The 21,560-nt window shown below is 31.8% G+C and overlaps 3 protein-coding genes across 3 annotated transcripts; all 3 read left to right on the top strand.

Moving 5' to 3' along the window:
* Positions 1–865: 865 nt before the first annotated feature.
* On the top strand, positions 866–4,395 carry Phum_PHUM596280 (Actin-regulating kinase, putative; the record flags this gene model as incomplete). Its single annotated transcript, XM_002432595.1, has 12 exons — positions 866–992; positions 1,476–1,594; positions 1,680–1,925; positions 2,005–2,208; positions 2,300–2,432; positions 2,570–2,673; positions 2,761–3,018; positions 3,136–3,376; positions 3,501–3,639; positions 3,717–3,918; positions 4,013–4,244; positions 4,334–4,395. The coding sequence occupies 12 exons, from the start codon at positions 866–868 to the stop codon at positions 4,393–4,395; spliced, it is 2,067 nt and encodes a 688-aa protein (XP_002432640.1).
* A 1,538-nt stretch (positions 4,396–5,933) lies between these two features.
* Positions 5,934–9,935, top strand: Phum_PHUM596270 (uncharacterized protein; the record flags this gene model as incomplete). The annotated part of the gene is made up of 3 exons (XM_002432594.1): positions 5,934–6,050; positions 7,721–7,949; positions 8,035–9,935. The coding sequence occupies 3 exons, from the start codon at positions 5,934–5,936 to the stop codon at positions 9,933–9,935; spliced, it is 2,247 nt and encodes a 748-aa protein (XP_002432639.1).
* A 7,829-nt stretch (positions 9,936–17,764) lies between these two features.
* Positions 17,765–20,030, top strand: Phum_PHUM596260 (uncharacterized protein; the record flags this gene model as incomplete). Its single annotated transcript, XM_002432593.1, has 6 exons — positions 17,765–17,815; positions 18,395–18,752; positions 18,824–19,096; positions 19,168–19,466; positions 19,550–19,719; positions 19,790–20,030. 6 exons carry the CDS (start codon positions 17,765–17,767, stop codon positions 20,028–20,030), a joined length of 1,392 nt encoding a protein of 463 aa, XP_002432638.1.
* Positions 20,031–21,560: the final 1,530 nt, after the last annotated feature.

The following is a 21,560-nucleotide window of genomic DNA, read 5'->3' as shown; positions in this document are numbered from 1 at the left end:
ATCACGAGGAAAAAAAAAGAAATAAAAGCACGAATGATAATTAATGGAAATCGAATACAAAATGGCGGAATGAAATAATGAAGAGATATAGGTAGGATAAAGTTATAAGAAATATAATAAACTTACAATGAAATTACAAATCGTTTTATCCATGCGGAATGAATTCAAATTTAAAACGAATAATGCGAGGTGACGATATTCGAAATCATCGGGGCCACTTAAGATTTGAGTATGAAATCACGCGAATTATTAAAAAAGAGGGCCCCGATAAATTTTTTTTTATTCAAACATGAAATCGTCGTGTTTTTAGTCGGTAGGCATTGAATACCAGCAAATGGCAACCACTACTGATAACTAATTCGCAGGGAAAAAAATTTTTTTTTTTTTTTTTTTTTTTCTTCTTCAATTCAAAATAAATGATTTAAAAATTAAATTAAATTATCGAAGGTAATTATTAGTAACGGTTACGTAATGTGATAAACAATTAATAATAATGTAATTTCGTTAAACGCGAAAGAAGAAAGAAGAAAAAAAAAAGCAAAAAAAAAAAAAAAAAAAAAGAAAGAAACGTACGACGACATATATATTTTCGTTTATATAAAATGTATTTTAAAAAAAATTATTTATCGTGTCAATATTCGAAATCGTCTTTGACAAACGTCATTCACCAAAGATAATATTAAATGAAATATTGATAAAAATATAATAATAGGTGTTAAAACAAACGAAAATAATAATAATAACAATAACTAACAATAATACGCAAGGTTGGGTTCCGTTAATCATAAACCAGTTTTTCCTTCATCGGTTTCATTATTATTATTATTATACGTACGTACGTAAAAAAATTAAAAAAAAATAGAAAATGAAGAAATTATTTTCAAAAATTGAATCGACTGGAAAAGAAGGAGGACACAAAGATAATCATTTTATAGGAAAAGTATTCAATGTAGGCCGGACTACGGTTACTGTCGAAGATGTCTTAGCTGAAGGTAAGTTTTTGTGAAAAATTTTATTTATATTAATTTAAAAAAAAAGAAAATGAAAAAATCTTTACTTTTCTATAACGATCGAACGTGTTTTTTGACATTGAACTATTATTATTATTATTTAAATTAATTGCGTAATGTAAATTTATTAAGCAATTTATTTACTCTAATTTCCGAGGTTGTTTTCATTAATTTTTAATTATCAACATATATTTTACATGATTAATTTTTTTTGCACGATAAGAAATCTATTGAAGTAAATAAATAAATAATAATGATAGTAATAACCACAACATAAAAATTTATGTATGTGCTAAAGAGTGTAAAAAAGGTACGGATGGAGTATTCGATGTTGGTTAAATCGATATCATGTTGAATCGAAACCAAAAGAAAAAAAAAATTGTTACTTGTTTAAACTTGTTTAATTTTATTGATTATTTGTTTGAGTTTGATGAGTGATAATAATAATAATTGATATTGTTTCAGGTGGTTTTGCCATGGTTTTTTTAGCCAAAGGCTCTGGAGGAGTTCGATATGCCTTAAAAAGAATGTATGTTAATAATGAACACGATTTGAACATAGCCAAAAGGGAAATACAAATCGCTGTGTGTATTTTATCATATTATATTTATCATATGATAAAAAGATGTTTCATAAAAGAGTAATATATTTGTTTGAAAACCATTTCAGAGTAATTTAAGTAATCACAGAAATATAATAGGTTATGTTGGAAGTAGCATAACTCATACGGGTGGAGGAGTTTATGAAGTTTTGCTTTTGATGCCTTATTGCAAGACTCATGTTTTACAATTGATGAATCAAAAAATGCAAACAGGTTTTACTGAAAAAGAAATATTAGATATATTTACAGATGTTTGTCAGGCTGTTAGTAGGTTACACCATTGTCAGACTCCAGTCATACACAGAGATTTAAAGGTGGGAATGATTAACACTTTTCAGAGGGAAGTCTTCGATTCGAATGATGCAATAATTTTTTTTTATGTCATAACGACAGGTGGAAAACATTCTCCAATCTGATCAGGGACAATTTGTGCTTTGCGATTTTGGTTCTGCAACTGGTAAAATTTTACATCCTGCCGTTCAGGGAGTTGCTCAAGTCGAAGAAGAAATTAATAAATACACAACGCTGAGTTATAGAGCTCCTGAAATGGTTCACTTATACGGTGATCAACAAATCACTACGAAAGCTGATATTTGGGTAATTTTATCAATTCATTGTGTTTTTCTTTTAACTGATTCATTCATTCACTCATTCATTCATTCATTCAACTTTATTTTTTCTTTTTTAGGCTTTAGGTTGCCTTTTATATAAATTATGCTTTTTCAGTTTGCCTTTCGGTGAAAGCACTTTAGCTATACAAAGTGGAACATTTACCATTCCAGATAATTCGAAATATTCAAAACAAATGCATCAGTTAATAAGTAAGTTTATTAAACTTGAGACTTGATGATGATGATGATGATGATGATGATGATGAATAAGAAGATAACATATTAATTGATATGAACGTGACCTTGATATGACATTTTATTACTAACGTTGATTGTATTAATTTCAGGATATATGTTGGAACCGGATCAAGAAAAAAGACCAGACATATTTCAAGTATCGTATTTGGCATTTTTAATTGCTGGAAAAGAGTGTCCAGTACAAAATTTACACGTAAAAAACATTATTATTTATTTTTAAATTTTTTAATGTCGTTGGTTTGAATTTCATGACAATTTCGACGTTTGTTTGATTTTACAGAAATCCCCCGTTCCCTCGTTAGAAAATTTAGAAGTTCCAGCTTTCGAAAGCGATGCGAAAAAAGTGCCCTCATTAATAAAGCCTTCGAAAGGATCTAATAAAGAATTGCAACCCCCTCAAATGGAGGGTACGAGCGTGACTCCGAGGCAAAGGCCCAAAGGGGGTCATAATCTTCCTCCGGCATTGTCTGGACCCAGAAGGCAAAACATAAACCCGAGTCCAATAAATGCAGACAATAATAATACGAATACATTCCAGGTGAATGAAAAAAAAAAAAAATGAAAATTTTCTTGACATTTTTTTTTGTCGATTATTTAATCGTTTTACTTTTTTTTTTTTTTTTGCTGGAAAATAAAAAAATTTTTATTTTTTTAGCAGTCGTCCGGACAATTCCAGTCACAGAACATGGCATTCCAACCACAACCGGCTGCTAGTTCGGCTAAGCCTTCTGCTTTTCTTCCTAGTAACCAATTTCCTTGTTTTTTTTCCAGCGATTCCACTTCCTCACCCTATTTTGAAACACAATTCGATGGTGATTCGGTTGCAACAATAGCGAGTCCACAAGTGATTAGTCCGGAAAATAACGAACTCGCCGATAATCTTTTCCAAAACACGGGTGAGTATATCGAATCGAATCGAATCGAATCGAATGAATTTCGATATATATCGCAGATCGAGAAAATTTTCAAATTTTTTTTTTAAAAATAATTTTATAGTTTATCCGGATCCATTCCGAGAAGAGAATCAACACGATTCCCTGACATCCGGTTCGGCAAGTCACACTCTTTCACAAACCATAACCAAAGTTAATTCTGACGCCACGTCACCCACACCTCACGGTCACCGTAGAAACGTGAGCGACACTTCTGCTTTTAACAAGTAAGACACGAACGTTTCTTTCCCCCCCGTCCCCAATCCCGAATTCCTGGATTTGAATTTAAATTTTCCTCTTTTAGAGTTTTCGCAAATGAAACTAGTCAATTTTTGGCACCCTACGAAGCGAGCGTTAAATCAAGGAGCAGTTCCGGAAGTCCACCCGGTGGAGTCGCAGAAGGAACCGAAAATTTTCATTTGACTCCAAACGACCAACAACAACAACAATCGCAAACGCAATCATCTCAACAACCGAAAATTTCCCTCGGAGTTTCCGCATCGCACGTGAGTTTTTTAAAAGTGGGAGGGGGGGGGAAATGACGTGGCAAATTCGATTCGATTATTTTTATTTTTATTTTTGTATCCCGTATTCCCGCAGGGAGAATTGACGAATGCGACGTTTGTGGAGGGGAGATCACTGTCGGCGGATGTCGCCGATTGGAATCCGTTTGACCAAGCGACATTCCAAAAAGATCCGGATTCTTTCGGCGAAGAATTCGACATGATAAGATCGAACAACAACAACAACAACAACAACGTCGTGATGACGTCAAAAGAAAATTTGGTCATGACTGAAGATGTTTTTAGCAGCGCTCCATTTAGTTTACCGGGTGAGTTTTTTTTTTTTTTTTACAAAAAGGAAAAATTTTCCAACATTTAATGGAAAATTTATTTTTTTTTTTTTTCCAAATTTTCACAGCATCAAGACAAAATAGTAAAGAAAGGCAAATTCAAAAGAAGGGAAATTCTGCAGGTAAATAAAATATTTACTCAATCTTCCTGCTACATTTTTATGCGACAGCATTTTTGTTTGCTTTGTTTTTTTTTTTTTTTTTTTTTTTTTTTTTTCGGGTGCCTTTAGAACGGTGTAGATAAAATTATTTTTGTTATAGGGATTAGGGAGATCGTTAATTGTAATCGTACACTCACACACATACACACTTTCATACAAACACAAACAGACACAAACAAACGATCAAACGTAATAAAAAAATAATGTAATGCATTTTGAGTTTGGAGCTTTTTTTTTGTTTGTCAAAAGCTCGAAATTCAATTTGTAATCGATTTATTTTGTAAAAAAAAAAAAAGGAAAATTTGTAAAACAAAACAAAACAAACCAAAAACAAACGAACAAACGGAAAATGTGTGACAGCACGCGGGCTTGGCTTTAAAAACGCAAAAAAAAAATAATAATAATAAATATTAAATTTGGAAAGTGGGATTAGAATAGAGAAAGGGATAGAGTAGAGCTAATGACACTAACTATTATTATTTTTGAAGTTTGGAGCTTTTTCATTTGTAAAATTTTGGCGTGAGAAAGAAAAGTCGCCATTTTGTTTTGCTTTCACGGAAAATCGGGGAAAAAAAATTATTTTCGTTTGATCGATATCCTCGGTATTTTTTTCTTTCTTTTCCATTTTCCTTTTCAATTTTTTTTTTTTTGTTGTCTATTTCCCCGTACGTCTCTCTCTCTCTCTCTCTCTCGCTCTCTTTCTCTCTCCGCGCGTCTCGTCTCCGACGCTTGTTCGTGCCACGGATCGATTAATCGATTTCGCGTTTCGTACTTAAAATAAAAAAAAAAAAAAATTTTTATTTTCGTCGTGGCATTTATAAAATATTTTATCATTGTTGCCACGGTGATCATTATCTTAATAATAATAATAATAATCGAATAAATCATTGTAATTTGCATAAATGTCGTTGTTTAAATCTAATTACACGTTTACGTTTTACACAAACGTATATAACTTCGAAACGATAATTTGATGACGTAGCTGTGGGAAACAAAAAAAAAAAAAAAAATTTTTATTATTTGCTCAAGTATGTGAGTGATCGCTAATGTGCGTGTGAATTTTTAGTTACTTTTTATCGTCTTCTGCCACGACGTGATATCGTTTCCTGTCTTCCCGCTTATCGTCCGACCAATTCAACATATTACAAACGTAAAAAAAAAACGTTCGAACAAATTTTTTTTTTTTTCGCTTTTTTTCTCCTTCCTCCCCCCCCCCCAAAAAAAAAAAAAACCTCCAGGTTTCTTTCGAACGCGCGCGTTTTTTTTCATCATTCGCCGCGTTAATTATTATTATTATTATTATTTTTTAAATGTGAAAAAATAAAAAGACACGCATACACATACACACACACACACAGGCGGAACCTCCTAATTATTTTTATTTTAATCATTATTATTATTATTACTATCATGTTTGTTGTTGTCGTTGTTGTTGTTGTTACGTTATTCAAATATAAAGTTTATGATATATATCTATGCTAATACATAATAATAATAATAATAATAAATGCATTGCTCATTTGTAAATGATGATTTAGCCTGTAAGAAAATACACGACAAATTATATATTTATGACGTAACATATGATATTATTATATTTATTATTATTATTATCTTTTGCACGGTATATGGGGAAAAAAAATAGGGCACAAAAATTTTATCTCTCGTACGTGGGAAATTATCATTATCATGACACGCATATATATATATAAAGAATTTTGTATATCGTAATGACGTCACAACAATATAAAGCGCCATAACAATGTGATGACGGTTTAATAATATAATAGTAATAATTAAAACTTAAATCGAAATATTTTATTTTTTTCTATTATTATTATTATTATTATGGAAAAGTGATGAATTATTATTATTATTATTAATAGTGTTGTTGTAGTGAGTTTACAAAAAAAAAAAAATTGTAATCAATAATATACATAAATATAGTTGTAGTGTGTTAATAAAAAAAAATAAATAAATAAAAGATTATATATATATTAAACATTCGATGAAGGATTTGTTGTAATTATAAATAAATGATAATGATGATGATAATAATAATAATATATTAGCTTGGCTTTAGAATTATTTTTTAACAATAATAATAATAATCCATGAGTTTATTAATTAATTAATTAATTAATGTAAAAAAATAATAAAATATTTATGTGAGTAATTTCAGGTTTGTTGTTGTTGTTGTTGTTGTTGTTTTCTAAAGTCAAGTCAATTTTACCGGATGGATGCGATGATGGCAAACGAATATAATTTATTTATTTATTAATAATAAAAATTTATTTATTTAAAAAAAAGTGCGTGAGTACGTGCGTACGTGCGTGCGTGGACACGTGCGAATAATTTCGATCGGTAATAAATTTATTCATTTATTTATTTATTGATTGTTAAACAAATTGCTTATTTCTAATTTCATTTATTTATTTATTTATTTATGTATTTATTAACTTTTTTTTTTTAAAAAATTATTTATTTATACGTTAAATATGTAAATATATTTATGTGCGTACGTGCGTATCATGCGTGCGTGTGTGTGTGTGTGTACGTGCGTGAATTTACTTAAATATATTTATGTATTTTTTTTTTGTTTTATTTATTTATTTGCTTAATATGTTTTTTTTTTTATATTATTATGTTTATATTTTAACTTTTTGTTTGTTTGTTTGTTTGTTTGTTTTCACGTTGAGATTATTATTTTTTTATATATATAAGTAAATAATAATAATAATAATAATCGTCTGATTAGGGGGTTCCAAAAAATAATAAAAAATTTTTTGTTTTTGACACGAACGCGAATTTTTTTTATCGAATTTTTTCGAAAATATTTTTACGCGGCGTTTTTTATTTTTGAAAATGTTTTTACGCGGCGTTTTTTTTTTTTTTTGAATTAATGAAAATAATTATTTATTATTTTGCTACGATATATATTTGAACTTCCTGCTCAGAAAATTTTTATTGTTTTTTTTTTTTTTAATCGTTGTCGCTTTTTGATTGCTTCGAAATTTTTTATTTTCACTCTCTCTCTCTCTCTCTCTCTTTTCTTCCCGTGGCCTTGACCCCCCTCGTAAAACGATTCTGGAGGGGCGTGGGGTATACATACACACGGGGAGAGAATGAGAGATTTTTTTTATTTATTTTTTTCTATGCTTGCTTATTTATTTTCTTTTGCTTTTTTGTCGTTCATTTTTTTTGTATTTGTTTCCTGTCGTTTGTTTTTTGTTTGTTTTAATAATCTGATTTGATTTTTTCGTTGTTGTTGTTGTTGTTACAGTTTTAAAACAGAATTGGTTAATACGGAAAACGATACAAGACGCTTTCGAAAATCAACATATTAATTTAAGTAGGAGGCTAAGTAGCGAAGGTGGAAATGAATTTTTAATCAACGACGATCAACAAGAGGAGGATGAACACGTGAAACAAGATCAAACGATAAAAATTCCATCGGAAAATCGATCCCAATACGAAAAGTTATCATCGACCCAAGAAGAATTCAGTTCTGATGACGAATTAGGTACGGGAAAGTCATTCGTCCCCTTGTGATTCCTCCCCTTCGTGTGAAAATTCCCGAAATCAATTGTCATGTTTATTATTTACAGGTGCCAAAGAATCTAGGAAAAAGTTGCAAAAACATCATCATCATCATCATCATCATCATCATCATCACGTTCACAAACCCAAACCCGGAACGTTGATAAAAAATTTAAAACCGCAAAATGCTTTGAAAGCGAGCAAAACGATCGTTCTTGCCAAAAAAAATAAATTACAAGATTCGTTGAGAAAGGGAAAATATGAGAAAAATTTCGATTCGGAAGATAATAATAATTCGAACAATCCGACCCTGACGCCGTCGACCGTTCTGGAACGACCGGATGAAGAACCCGAAGATGAGGAAGACGAAGAGGATTCGATCGGAAGCGCGTCGGATCTTCGTGACGTCAACGAATTGTCAGACGGTGACGGGGAGGAGGCTGTGAGCGAAAGCGAAATCGAAAGTCTTGACGTTCCCAGCATGTACACGTGCGGTTCGAGCGTGTATCACGCAGAGTGCGAAAGCATGACGGCGAGCAACACGTTCGAGACGAGACGGAGGAAAAGAAACGTGAGAGAAACGGGGATCAAATCGGAAGAAGAAGAGGATGATGATGATGGGGTCGCGAAAAAGGGAGGCGACAAACCGTTGCTCGAAGAATTCGAGAGCGACGGTTCGCCTCAATTGTGGGACACGACGTGGGACGCCGCGGAAGGGACGAAGGATGTTTTCGCGATGGCTCCCTTCCAGCGACCCCCCGAAGACGGAACGAAAAAGAAAAGTAAAATGAAATCAAATGATCTTGTCACGTTTTCGCCGGAAAAATTAAAATTAGATTTGTTGACATTTTCAGAAAGCGATTCTCAACACGATGAGAATAAGATGCCGGGGAAAAATTTCTGCAAATCCCCCAATTTGATTATCCTTTCGGAAAGCGATTCGGATTTGAAAAAACCACAAGAATCGGAAGAAACTCAAACGCTTCTCGCGAACGAATCCGAACAGGAAGTGAATCCGCATTTGATAAAAGACGTGACAGTCACGGAAAGATTACATTTGGTTCGGGAAAAATTGAAACCGTTGGAAAAACTCGACGAAACGGAGCATTTCGAAACGCAAGTCACCCCGACTAACACGACAATTGCCACCGCCACCACCCCGAGCACCAACAACCACAACAATCAATTGGAACATTCGTCGTTCTACGCGAACAATTCAAAATCGAATTTGTTTTCCGGCGACGACGAAGACGACGGTAATAATTTTCCGGTTAATTTGCAAGGATTTTCCCCGAATTCTTTTCCGAACGATAAAACGCCAGAATACTCGGCGACGACGGATCGTGACATATTCGGTTTCACTCCTTTTTACGTTCTCCCGAGCAACAGGAATCCGTTCGAAGGTGACGATTTCAAACCCGCGATGTACGAGACGAATAACGAATCCAACGTTATTAGTTACGGTAAAGGAGACGAGGGACAACAATTTCTGAGCGGGTATAACACGTTGAGCGGAAACGACAGATCTCCATCTCCCGTGTACAATAACAAGGCGTCGTCGTCGCCGCCGCCGCCGCCGCCACCCTCGTCGCAAAAAATATACGAAACCGGATATGGTAAAATGGTTAACGAAAAAGAATCCAAAGTTCATTTCAGTCTAAGCGATAAGATATTGGGTTTTAAATCCGAGAAAAAAATCTACTACGATAGTCTCAAGCACGAGGAAAAAGTGAGGAAAAAATTAGAGGATAAATACGAGAGGAAAAGTAAAAACTGTGATAAACCGGAAAAGGAAAAGCATAAAAAGCACAACAAGAACGATAAGAAAATCGAACGCGGATTCAGCAACATGAGTTTCGAAGATTGTTGTTTGAGCGGCGAGGACAACAACGCCGAGGATATATGTGCCGTCGATGGGAGAATAAAAAATTTCAAATCCGTTCGGGGGAGAAGCAATCCGTTCGCGTAGTGGTGCCAGCGGTGGCACCGGATGTTTTCCTTTTTTCCTTTTTTTTCCTTTTTTTTTTTTTTTTTTCTGTTTTGTTCCTCCGTCGTCATCCCGATTCGACAGATCGACCCCTCGCGTGTTCTGGCTGGCCTCGTTCAGGTACCGGAAGTTAAAAGAGGAGGAGGTGGGAGATGGTGACGATGGTGGCGATGACGGTGTCGGAAGAGAAAACGCATACATTCCGTACATCGTTTGTTTGTTTTTTTGCATTAAAAATTTATTTTTCGGTTGGTTGTTTGTTTGTTTCTTTGTTCGTTTAAAAAGAACGTTTGTTTGCTTTCTCGCTTGCTTCCTTCCATTTCCGTCGTGGTTTTAATTTTTTTTTTTTTTTTTCACTTTTTTTGGTTTTTCCGAAAAATTGTTTGCGAACGTTTTCAATCAGGTTCAGGTTGTTTGTTTGTTCTACTACCACGACTAAAACTGTGAATGGGGGGTGAGTGAGTGAGTTAGAATGAACGTTTTTCCGAAACATTTTTTTCATTCCTTTTTTTTTTTTTTTACTATCCCTTGGCGCTCTGAATTTTCGAGACTGAAAAATTTTATTATTACTATTATTATTATTACGGTCTACCTTTAAGTTTAAGGTTGTAGTATTATTATTATTTTTTTAAATTTAATCATTCGAGGAGGAGTTGATAAAATTTGTTGTTGTGCGTCTTCATTGGTTGTGATATGACATTAAATTAATTTAATTTAATTATTATAATTGAAAGAAAAAGAAGGAGAAGGAAGGAGAAAGGAGAAAGGAGAAGAAAGGAAGAAGAATGATGATGATGATGATAATAATGATTGATGACGCCGCGAAGAAAAAAAAAAAATGTTGTTGTTTTGAATACGCGCTGTGATATATATATTATAAATTATAATTTTTTTTATATTTTTGATAAAGAGCAGCTAAGGTTAGAAAGAGATAGATAGATAGATAGATAGTGAGGGAGAGAGAGAGAGAGAGAGAGATAGACGCACAAGGAAATGTGCGCGTGTGAAAGCGTAAATACGCGTGCGAATGGTTTACGCGCTGCTTTAATTTTCATATACGAAAGTTCCTGCGCGTGCGTTTTTATCATTATTATTATCATCATTAATTTTTTTTCAACGGGCAGCGTGTGTGACGTTACGGACAGGAGAAAATAATAATAATAATAATAGGAGAAAGAAGGATGGACGAATGGATGGTAGGAAATTTTTCCGGTTTTTTTTTTTTTGGACATGGATGATCCCTCTGGAAGAAGTGGTATATAAAAAAATGTCGGAGCCGGAATTTTTTTTTTTTTTTTTTAATTTATTTTTGTAATTTAATTTTTTTTTTTTTTTATTGATAAATGTACTGTGTATATTTTTTTTATTATACATAAATATATATATATATATTATAGTATTCGATGCGAGTTGTTTATGACGTCATAAATATTGTGAATTGTGGCGATGGTGGCGTCATCGTCCTCGTCGTCGTCGCTGAAAATACAAAAAAATTTTTTTTTTTGTGTTTTTATTAGAAAAATCATCATTATTATGATAATAATGATAATCGTCGGTGATGATGACGATGATGAGGATTTATCGAAACGATCCCCCTCGCCCCCCCCCCCAAAAGAAAACCCCCATTCGAGAGTTTTCTTTTTGTTTGTAGGCGCGCGTTTATGAAAACGAATTTTTCTTAACCGATCTGGAAACCGGATTTACTGGAGAAAAAATATATAAATGAATTGATTGCCTTTTTGGAATTAACCACGTGACAAAATTAATAATGATAATAATGATAATAATAATAATGATTTTTCATTTGATTAAATGTAATCGACTCGTTTTTGATTAGATTCTTCCATGGTTACACCTGAATGAAAGTAAAAGTATCATTATTATTATTATTATCATTATCATCATCGATATAAATACCAATCGATAATTGATTTTATCGATTATTATTATTATTAATTGAAAAAAATTATTTTTAATTTTTCCCCTGGGGGTTAATTACAATAATAAGTGTGCGAATAAAAACTTACTTCTCGTCGTCGTCGTTTTTAATTATTTAATTTTTGATGACGTCATTGTTTAGGTTTTATAACGTCATCGATCGTTTTTACACTTTTGAATCTGTTCCGAACCTAATGAGAAAAATTACAAGTGCCATTCATTATAACGGTAAAAATAAATTTTTTTGAAAAACGAATAATTAAAATTCTGTACCTGTACCTTAAATATGTATAAAAAGGTTACGAAAAGGTTATTTATAAGAATATTGAAAAAATTAGCGGCCATGATGTTAATAATAATAATGATAATAAATGTTAAATTATTTTTCCCGAACGGACGATCGTCGCGCTACGGTGGTGTTTTTTTGCAACTGAAAAAGGTTTTCGTCGCATTTGTGTGTGACGTCATCTCTTACGTCAGTGTAATAGTCGAAGGAACGAAAAGAAAACAAAAGGGCGAGCTTTTGTAAAAATTTTCTATTTTGTTTGTTTGTTTGTTCGTTTGTCGCGATCGGAAAACTTCGTTTGTTCTCTCTCTCTCTTTTTACCGCGATTTATTGGAATGACTTTGCCGAAATCTTTTAACGTTCCGTATGATTTGCAAAAAAATTTTTTTTTTTCAAATGCGAAATAATAAATCGTGCAATGTCACCGTACGAACAAAAGATTTGTAATTTGAAAAAAAGCACGCATGCGTACTTTGAAAAAATGCGCGGCGTACGAAACGCACAAAATTTGCATTTTATTATTATTATTATTACTCTTCCTTTATTTTATATATATTTTAGGCGTTCGCTTTAACAAATCATTTTTTTTTTTTTCATTTGTCATTGCGGGAAACCGCAAATACAAAAAAAAAAAAAAAAAAAAGTCATCGTTCGATGATGGCGCGCGAGTTTGCGCGATATGTAATTTATACCAAAATGGCTGCGGTTTGAAAAAATGGCGTCGTTTTTATACGAACTTTTTGAATTTTTTTTGAACAACTTTTCGTATGCGTACCACCACCCGAATCAACGTTCGATTCGTAACAATAATAATAATAATGATTTGTATTATCAATCGTAACGAACGGGAATGATAAGGAAAAAAAAAATTCATAAAAGAAAATAAACGAACGTTAAACGATTTGAAAAGGTATCGTTTCTGCATAATGCAATTTCTGCAGTAAGGTACGCGATTATTAACATGGAATCTTATAAAGAGTAAGAGAGAGAGAGAGAGAAAAAGAAACGTTTGACAGTAGTCGTCCGGTTGTAACGTTTAAAACGTCCCGCGTCGTCGCGTTATTATTATTATTAATATTAAAATTCGTCTGGAAAAATTTTTTTTTCTTTTTTTTTGGGGTATTTTTCTACACGCACCTGGAAAAATAAATCATTACGGAATATTATTATTATTATGCGTAAAAATTATTATTAATATTAGTTGACATATATTATTATTATTATTCCCGCGATTTTTTTTTGTTTTGGGGGGAAAGAAAAAAGTGAACGAAAGGTTCGTTAATAACGTTTTTTTTTATTAAATAAAAACTGGAGAAAAATAGATAATTTTCCAGGTACGGTAGAGAGAGAGAGAAAGAAACGAAACGAAAAAAGTGAAAATCCGTTAAATTTCGACAAATTATTCGATTATTATTATCATTATTATTAGAATTCTAAGAATTTTTCTAACGATTCCTCCGCCACCTCCTCTTCCTCTTCCTCCTCGACTTCCCCTCTTTTTATTTACCCCTACTTTTTTCAAACCCCGAGGGAAGTATTTGATAGAAATTTAAAATAATAATTAAGTGAAAATATTTTTTTTGTGAGCGTACCAAAAATCAAAGAATTTACGTTTTAAAAACGATCAATCAGTCAATCAATCAATCAATCACTCAATCAATCAATCATTCAATCAATCGGTATGAGTTCAAATTTTTTTCCGTAACGTATTCATATACTCTTTTTTTATTATTTCCTTTGTGGCCACTGCTGACTTTGTCTCTCTCTCTCTCTCTCTTCATTCCTCTTTTTCCCCTCCCCCTTCTCCTTTTCCTTCACCCCACAATCGTTGGCGCGAATCTCGCGAGAATCGATTAATCGAAATTTTAATGAATTGTAATTTACGTATAATAAAATCGATTCGATTTACTCCTTGTCGAAGTAGACAGACAAGAGGGGTGGATGGGGTTATGAGGAGAAGAGGGAAGGGGAGGGGGAGAGGGAATGAGCTAGAGAGACAAAAGACAGAGACGGCGGTGAGAGGAGGAGGAGGAGGAGGAGGGAAACGATCACGATTGGAAAAGGGAGGAAATACAGAGCGAGAGAAAGACGGGGAGGAGAAAGAACGAGAGCGAGGAAGAGAGAGAGAGCGTGTGGAAGTGAGCGAGCGAGCGAGAGAGAAAGAAAATTTAAATTTTTTTTTGTAATAACGTTCGTCGAATTATGATTTTCAAGGAAGGAATAAATGAAAACCTGAAAAACGGCTTTTAATTATGGCCGCATACGGACAAACGTACGTTATCGATTATTTTCGTAACATTAGAAATTAAATATTTACAAATAATAATACTAATAATAATGATAATAATTTTTGCGGTTAAAATCATTAATTTTTTGTCGCGGTTTCCTTAACGTCATTTCACCCGCCATGTTTGTTTTTTTTTCTTTTTTTCATCTCTTTCCCCATCGTCCCCCCCCCCCCTCTCTCTCTCTCTCTCTCTCTCTCCCACACATTTATTTCCGCAGGGGGTAGAACAACCTAAAATAAAATCCTTAAAAGGTTCAAAGTGAAAATTGCCAAAAATGAGGAAAAAAATTTTTTTTTTTTTTATATTAGAAAAAAGACAAAAAAAAAAAAAGAAAATTAAAAGAAAATGAATGAATTTTTCATGTGGCGAATAAACATCGTGTCAATAGAAAAAAATAAATAAATAAATAAATAAATAATTTGTGTAAATAATTAATTAAAAGAAGTGAAAAAATTTTTATATATAAAAAAATGAATTCGAATTATTTGTTAAATTATTATTATTATTATTATTATTATTTCATTTGTTTTTTTCATTTGGTAAGTAATTAATTTATTATTATTATTATTATTTTTAAAAATCAATCAGTTTCGCCAACATTCTTATCGTGAAAATCCAACATTGTATTTTAATATCGAACGATTTAATTATTTATTACGTAATCATTATTATATCGATTTATCGATTTTATATATGCAATAGATTTACAGGTAAATTTTTTTTTTATTAAAACGACCTCGCATTAAAAAAAAAAAAAAAATTGTTGTCGGTTTTAATTATAATTTAATTCATCCTGGAATTAAATTTTAAATTCCAGGAAAGAGCAGACGAAAGATTAGGTAAGGATGGTAACGGGATGAGTTCGGGTAGTAGAAGGACGAACCCGATTTCTCCCCCCCTCCGCCATCTTCCATTTCACGTAAATAATTAATTTATTCTCGGAAAAAAAAATTAAAAAAATTAAAATCGATTAATCGATCGATATATCGAAAATCACGACAACAACTAATCGTATCGATAATGATTCAAACGGGTCGATAACATTTTCGTGTCGAAAAAACAAAATAAATAAAAACTTTCCTATTATTATTATTATTATTATTATTTATGTTTTATGCAACTCTTCCCCCCCCGGCAGATCTTCCCCCCTCCCCTCTCACGGTCCCCCCAAAAAAAAAAAATTTCTACGCGTTTTTATTTATCGATTTTATATATATATATAATACGTTGACGGGATAGGACTGGTTACACGCGCACGAACGCACTTACATACTCACACGCGCGCACTTGAAATATTGTTAACGTAGGTTCTCTCTCTCTTTCTCTCTCTCTCTCTCTCACTCACACACACACACACTAATTAATTTTCGCCACGTTATTTATTTATAAATTATTATTATTATTATTATTTTCTATAAATAAATATTTTCATACACATAACCGAAAGTATTATTATCATTATTATTATTATTTAGTATATTCGAGTTGTTATTATTTTTACTATTTCCGCGTTTGACCTCGAAATATTATTATTATTATTATTATTACCATACGTTAAAAATTTTTTCGAGGACGTTTTAATCACGTTTATTATTATTATTATTATTATTATTACTTTTATTACCGCGTTGTATTTTACCTGTGTGTGTGTGTGTATACGTATTATAATTATTATTCATTACAAAAAAAGTATTAATTAATTAATAATAATAATAATAATAATAATAATAATAATAATAATAATAATGTTTTTAAACGAGGGGATTCACCGTTTCTCGTGGTTTTTTTTTTTTTTTATTATTATTTTCTCGTTCGTTCGTTCGATCGATCGAACGATCGATCGTTAATTATTTATTACCTTGATACGCGTTTTTTTAAAGTCGTTTTTGGTATAAAAAAAAAAAAAAAAAATGTCTGCGTTCTTAATTTTTTGTGTCAGGTATTAGGTGCAAAAAAAAAAAAAAACTTGCAGAAATTTTAACTGTTGTCGAATAAGTATAACAACGCATACGTAAAATGACTCGTTTCGATCAGTTATGGAAAATTTCAGAGAGGGAGGGGAATGGGGGGGAGGGGAATCGTGTCAAAGGTCACGAGAGATCATCGTTTCGATTTGTGAGGTTCGTAAGAGATTTTCAAAAAAAGAAGAAAAAGAAGAAAAACGAGGAAAATTTTCAGGGTAAATGATGATCCTCAAAATTCTTGTTTAAAATAACACGGTCGTAACGGTTTATTATTATTATTATTATTATTATTATTATTATTATTATTATTATTATTATTATTATTATTATTTTCGGAGTCGTTAAGGAAAAGTTATTTACGTATTTAAAATTCTCTAATTGATTAATTAAATCCGGTAAAAATTTAATCGCGTGGTGATAAGATGATATTAATCTCAGTGACCTTGAAAATTTTAAACATGTCTCTCGTTTCGTTTGATACGCGGGAGTCTGGAAAATCGGGAATTTTCTTCACTCGCACGCACGCACGCACCCACACCCACCCACGCCCTCTCTCTCTCTCTTTAGGTTTTTTTTTTTTTTTTTTTTTTTTAAAAATCAGGTACGATTGTTTCGATTGGGAAATTTTGTTTCTTTTTCATTACGTATTCGGTTATGTTTTCGAATGTTTTTTTTTTTTTTTTTTTTTTTACGTAAAATTTATTTGTTATGTTAATTAGAACAAAAACCAACACAACGGAATGCGTTTGTTGGACGTTTGAAATGATATTTGAAAAATGAAAGTAATTAACGAACAAACGACGAAGACGAAGAGATGGACGGAGGGGGGGGAAGGAATTAATGTGACGTCACGCGCCATCGTCGCGAACGGCCCCTGAAAATCTAACAGAAAAAAATGCCGGAAGGTGTTGATAACTTTTTCTAGAAACTTTAAAAAAGTAATAAAAAAAAAAAAATTTTTTTTCGAGGCGAAATAAAAATCAAAAAGCGATTAATTATTATTATTATTATTATTATTATTATTATTATTATTATTATTATTATTATTATTATTATCATTATCATTATCATTATCATTATCGTGGTTATTATTACCTAATTAATTAATCCATTAAATCAATTTATTATCGTTTCCGGTTTTGAATTTAATCAAAAAAAAAAAAAAAAAATTTTTTTTATAGCTTGTCGATCAATCACGTTAACAATAATAAAAATAATAATAATGATGATGATGATAATAATGATAATAATGATCGATTTTTTCGATCGAGAGTTTTTTTTTCGATTTCGATTTCGATTCTCGCGTCGATTTCTCATTTTTTACTCACTTTACTTATGAGGTGCGATATATATGTTTTTTTCAAATGCGAAGGTCAAAGTTCAAAGGTTAACAATTTTAGGCATCGTGAAAATAAGTAATATTGAAAAAATATTAACACGTTGTGGTTGGTTGTCGTCGCTTCTGTCAATTTTAACGAATCTTTTTAAAAAAATTTTTTTTTCTTTTTGTTAGTATTCGAACGTCACGGCCATGTTGTGACGTAAACACCATGACGTCATCCCACTTTTTTTTATTATTGTTGCCGTGTACCCGCCTCACTACAAGTTTGTCTTAGTAATTATTAAGCGTTTATTAAAAAAAAAAAAAAAAGTTATTTTTAGCTTTTCTCGTTTGTTGTTTGTTTTCAGTTTTCAATTTTCGAACCTGTTTTTTTGTTTGTTTATATGATTTATTTAAATAAATTCAAATAAGGCTTCGTTTTAACAATTAAAAAAAAAAAAAAAAAATTATTACGTACGTGTAATTTTTTAAAACAAACGTTTGTTTGTTTGTTTGTTTGTTTGTTGCATATAATTTTTTTTTCGAAATGTTTTTTCCCTCCCATTCAAATCGAAGTTTTTGAAAATAAAAAATAAATAAAAATTATTATTATTATTGAAGTTTTCGCCATTTTTTAATTCCAGGTAACCGTTTTGAATTGTCTCCCCACCGAACCGTTTTATTCGACTTGGATAGGAGAGAGAGAATCGGAACGTTACGATGTAAGACAAAGAACGAGAGATTCCAGTTCGATTTTGGATAAAAATATTCCAAAGACCGGAAATGAAGAATCTCAAAGATTTCCAATTTTCGAAGAAGGAACGACAAGAAGAAGGGATGAAATCGTCGGCGTACCTGAAATTTTTACAACACGCGCTTCAAATAACGATGATGACGTTGGTGATATATTAATGACGTCACAAATAAAAAAAACAAGTCGAAGTCAAGAGGGAAATGATGACGTACGTTCGATGATACCCGTAGAAGCCTTACAATATTCAGGTACGAATAATTAAAATGATTACCGTGATTATGATGATGCGATGATAATGATAATTTTCTTTTTTTCACAGGATCCGATAATAAAAAAACCGGAAATGATGATAATAATAACAACAGAACGTATTCTAGTCGTGTTAATTGTGAAATAGTTGTTGCTAATAGAAAAAATGAAAAAGTTTCGAGAATCGGTGGAGGGGGTGAAGAAAACGAATATAAAATTAAAATGAACGATGATGGCGATGGCGATGGCGATGATGATGATGATGATGTGGAAAAAGGACAAGGGAAAATCCTAAATTTTGAAAATAATTCGAGAAATTTCCGAAGAGGAAATACAAGAAAAGGTTTGAGGAGTTACCAGAAAAACCCGATTAATTTTTTAATACGTTAATAATAATAATGATAATGATTTTAGGTGGAACGAATGCGATATCGACGACGGAAAAAACATCGAGAAATCCAAATCAAAAGGGTGGTAGTAGTAATAATAATAATAATAAAAGGGTGAGACCGTCTAAACCGAATCATCAAAATAGTCAAATAGTATTTCCGGATGGTGGGTACCCGAGACAGAAATTCACTCCGAGAGGTATAAAATGTGGTAAAAAAACGACGTATTGCGAACATGTCGGCGACGATTATCCCACAGAATACATAAATCAAGTGTTGAAAAAAGAGGGAGCCATGTTTAGGGATTTTTTTGGTAAAGACGTGGTGAGTGATTGAGCACCCCCCGCACGCCCGGTTCCTGCCCCCCCGGTTACGATTACTTTAATCATTATCATCATCATCAACAGATAAGCGATCCGAACATAACGGAAAGAATTCACGCACCGGAAGAAAATTCATTATGTCCGATACGACAGGAAGTTGTTTTTCCAAGAGCTGCTAAAAACAAAGATGACAAATGGTTGTTTGTCGTCAATCAAGATCGTTACGTTCAGGGTGTCACGGTCGAAGTTTGCCTGTGAGTCAAAATATTTTAAAAAAAAAAAAGGAATTTAAATACGAATAAAAACGTTTTTCCTTTTTTCCAGTAATCCTGGAAATAGGTGCACTTTAACGGAAGGTTTTCCATTGGGTTACGTACCTTATTGCAAACAGAAATACATTGAAAGAAGATTGGTCGCCATAGGGGAGGATGGAAAACCTCACACGGATTCATTTAAATTACCATCGTGTTGCGCATGCGTCGTAAGACACGAAACATCATCGAGAATGGCATCGTTACGATCGAAAAGAAATTTAAAACCTGGAAAAGAAGAGATAATAACATAAGTAGTGAATGAGGAGGAGGAGAAGGAGTAAAGGAAATCCTAACCTTCCCTTTCCCCTTCCTCTTCCACCCTCCCTCCTTCCATTTCTACCCCCTACCCTCTCCCCACATTTGAAATTAATAAATTATGTAATTGTTTCCGGTGCGAACGTTTTTTATTATTATTATTATTAATTGAAAATTTTGTCCAGTTTTTTTTTTTTCTTGTCTTCCAGTTCAAATTTTAACTGAAGAATAATTATTTAAACGCGTTTTTTTTGTGTTTTGTTTTTTGTTTATTATATAAATAAACGCTATAAAATGCGCTATAATTTACGCTATAAAAGGCGTTATATGTAAACGTCATCGAATTGTTTTTATATTTAATTATTAATACAAAATTTTTACGGTTCTTGTTGTTGTTGTTGTTTATTATTTGAAACGATCCGAAATGGGGGAGGGGGTTTATTTTTGGGGGGAATTTTGATAAAATCGTGATAAGACAATTTGATAATGATATAATTGATAAAATAAAATTGTTTTTATGTTAATTGAAAATATTCGGAAAATATTCATATCAAGTTTACAAAACGTGACAAAAACCTTTGTTGGAAATGTGTAAACAAATTTTTCCAGAACGAAACGGCCTTTTTGCCTTCCTTCTCAATTCCCTGTTTTTTTAATGGCTGCCACACACACACCCCCTCCCTCTTAGGGTTCTCTCCCTTCCACCTCCCCCCCAATTCGTTCGTATGTGTTTTCACATAACATGAAAATTTTTATCACTCCGATTGTATGTTTACATTTAATCATATCATGCTGACGTTATTTCATCCCTCATTAAAAAAAAATCATTTTCTTCATCTTTTTAAAAAAAAAAAAATCCAACCCCGTTTTTTAAAATTTTTTCATCCCTTATTTGTCATAGATAAAAAAAAAAAAATTCCTTTGAGCGACCATTATTATTATTTTTTTCAAACAATCTTTTAATAAATATTATCCATTTTATTCCAAAAAAAATATATATACTTTGACCGGGCATGTGTGACGTAATATAAAAAAAAACAATAATGATAATAATAATAATATTATTATTATTACGAAATCAAAATAACTGACCGGAAATCCGCCTTGAGAGAAAAAAAAAACAGAAAAATTATTTTCCCGATTTGTTTGTTTTTAATTTTTTTTTTGTTATTTTCTTTTCTTTCTCTTCTTGTTTGTTTTGTTTGACGATAAAACGAATTAAAATATTCTATCGATTATCATCATTATTATTATTAAACTATATAAAATTCACGCGTGGGGGTGTGTGTGGGGGGTGGTATACACCCACATGTAAAGATTCAAGACGTCACGTATTTGTGCGGTTTGATGGAAAAACGATTTCGTATATATATATAAATTATTTAAATTTTAAATGAAATAATATTGGGGGGAGGAGGAGAAGGAGGGAGGGAGGGGAGAGAAGGAGTAATAAAATGTTAGTAATTCTAAAAAAAAAAAAAAAAGAAAAAAAAAGAAAAAGTTAAATAATTAAAAAGTTTTGTTTT

This window comes from Pediculus humanus, genomic scaffold, assembly GCF_000006295.1.
Source record: "Pediculus humanus corporis 1103172108315 genomic scaffold, whole genome shotgun sequence".
Taxonomy (NCBI): domain Eukaryota; kingdom Metazoa; phylum Arthropoda; class Insecta; order Psocodea; family Pediculidae; genus Pediculus; species Pediculus humanus.
This window is presented reverse-complemented; position numbering and strand designations above follow the sequence as displayed.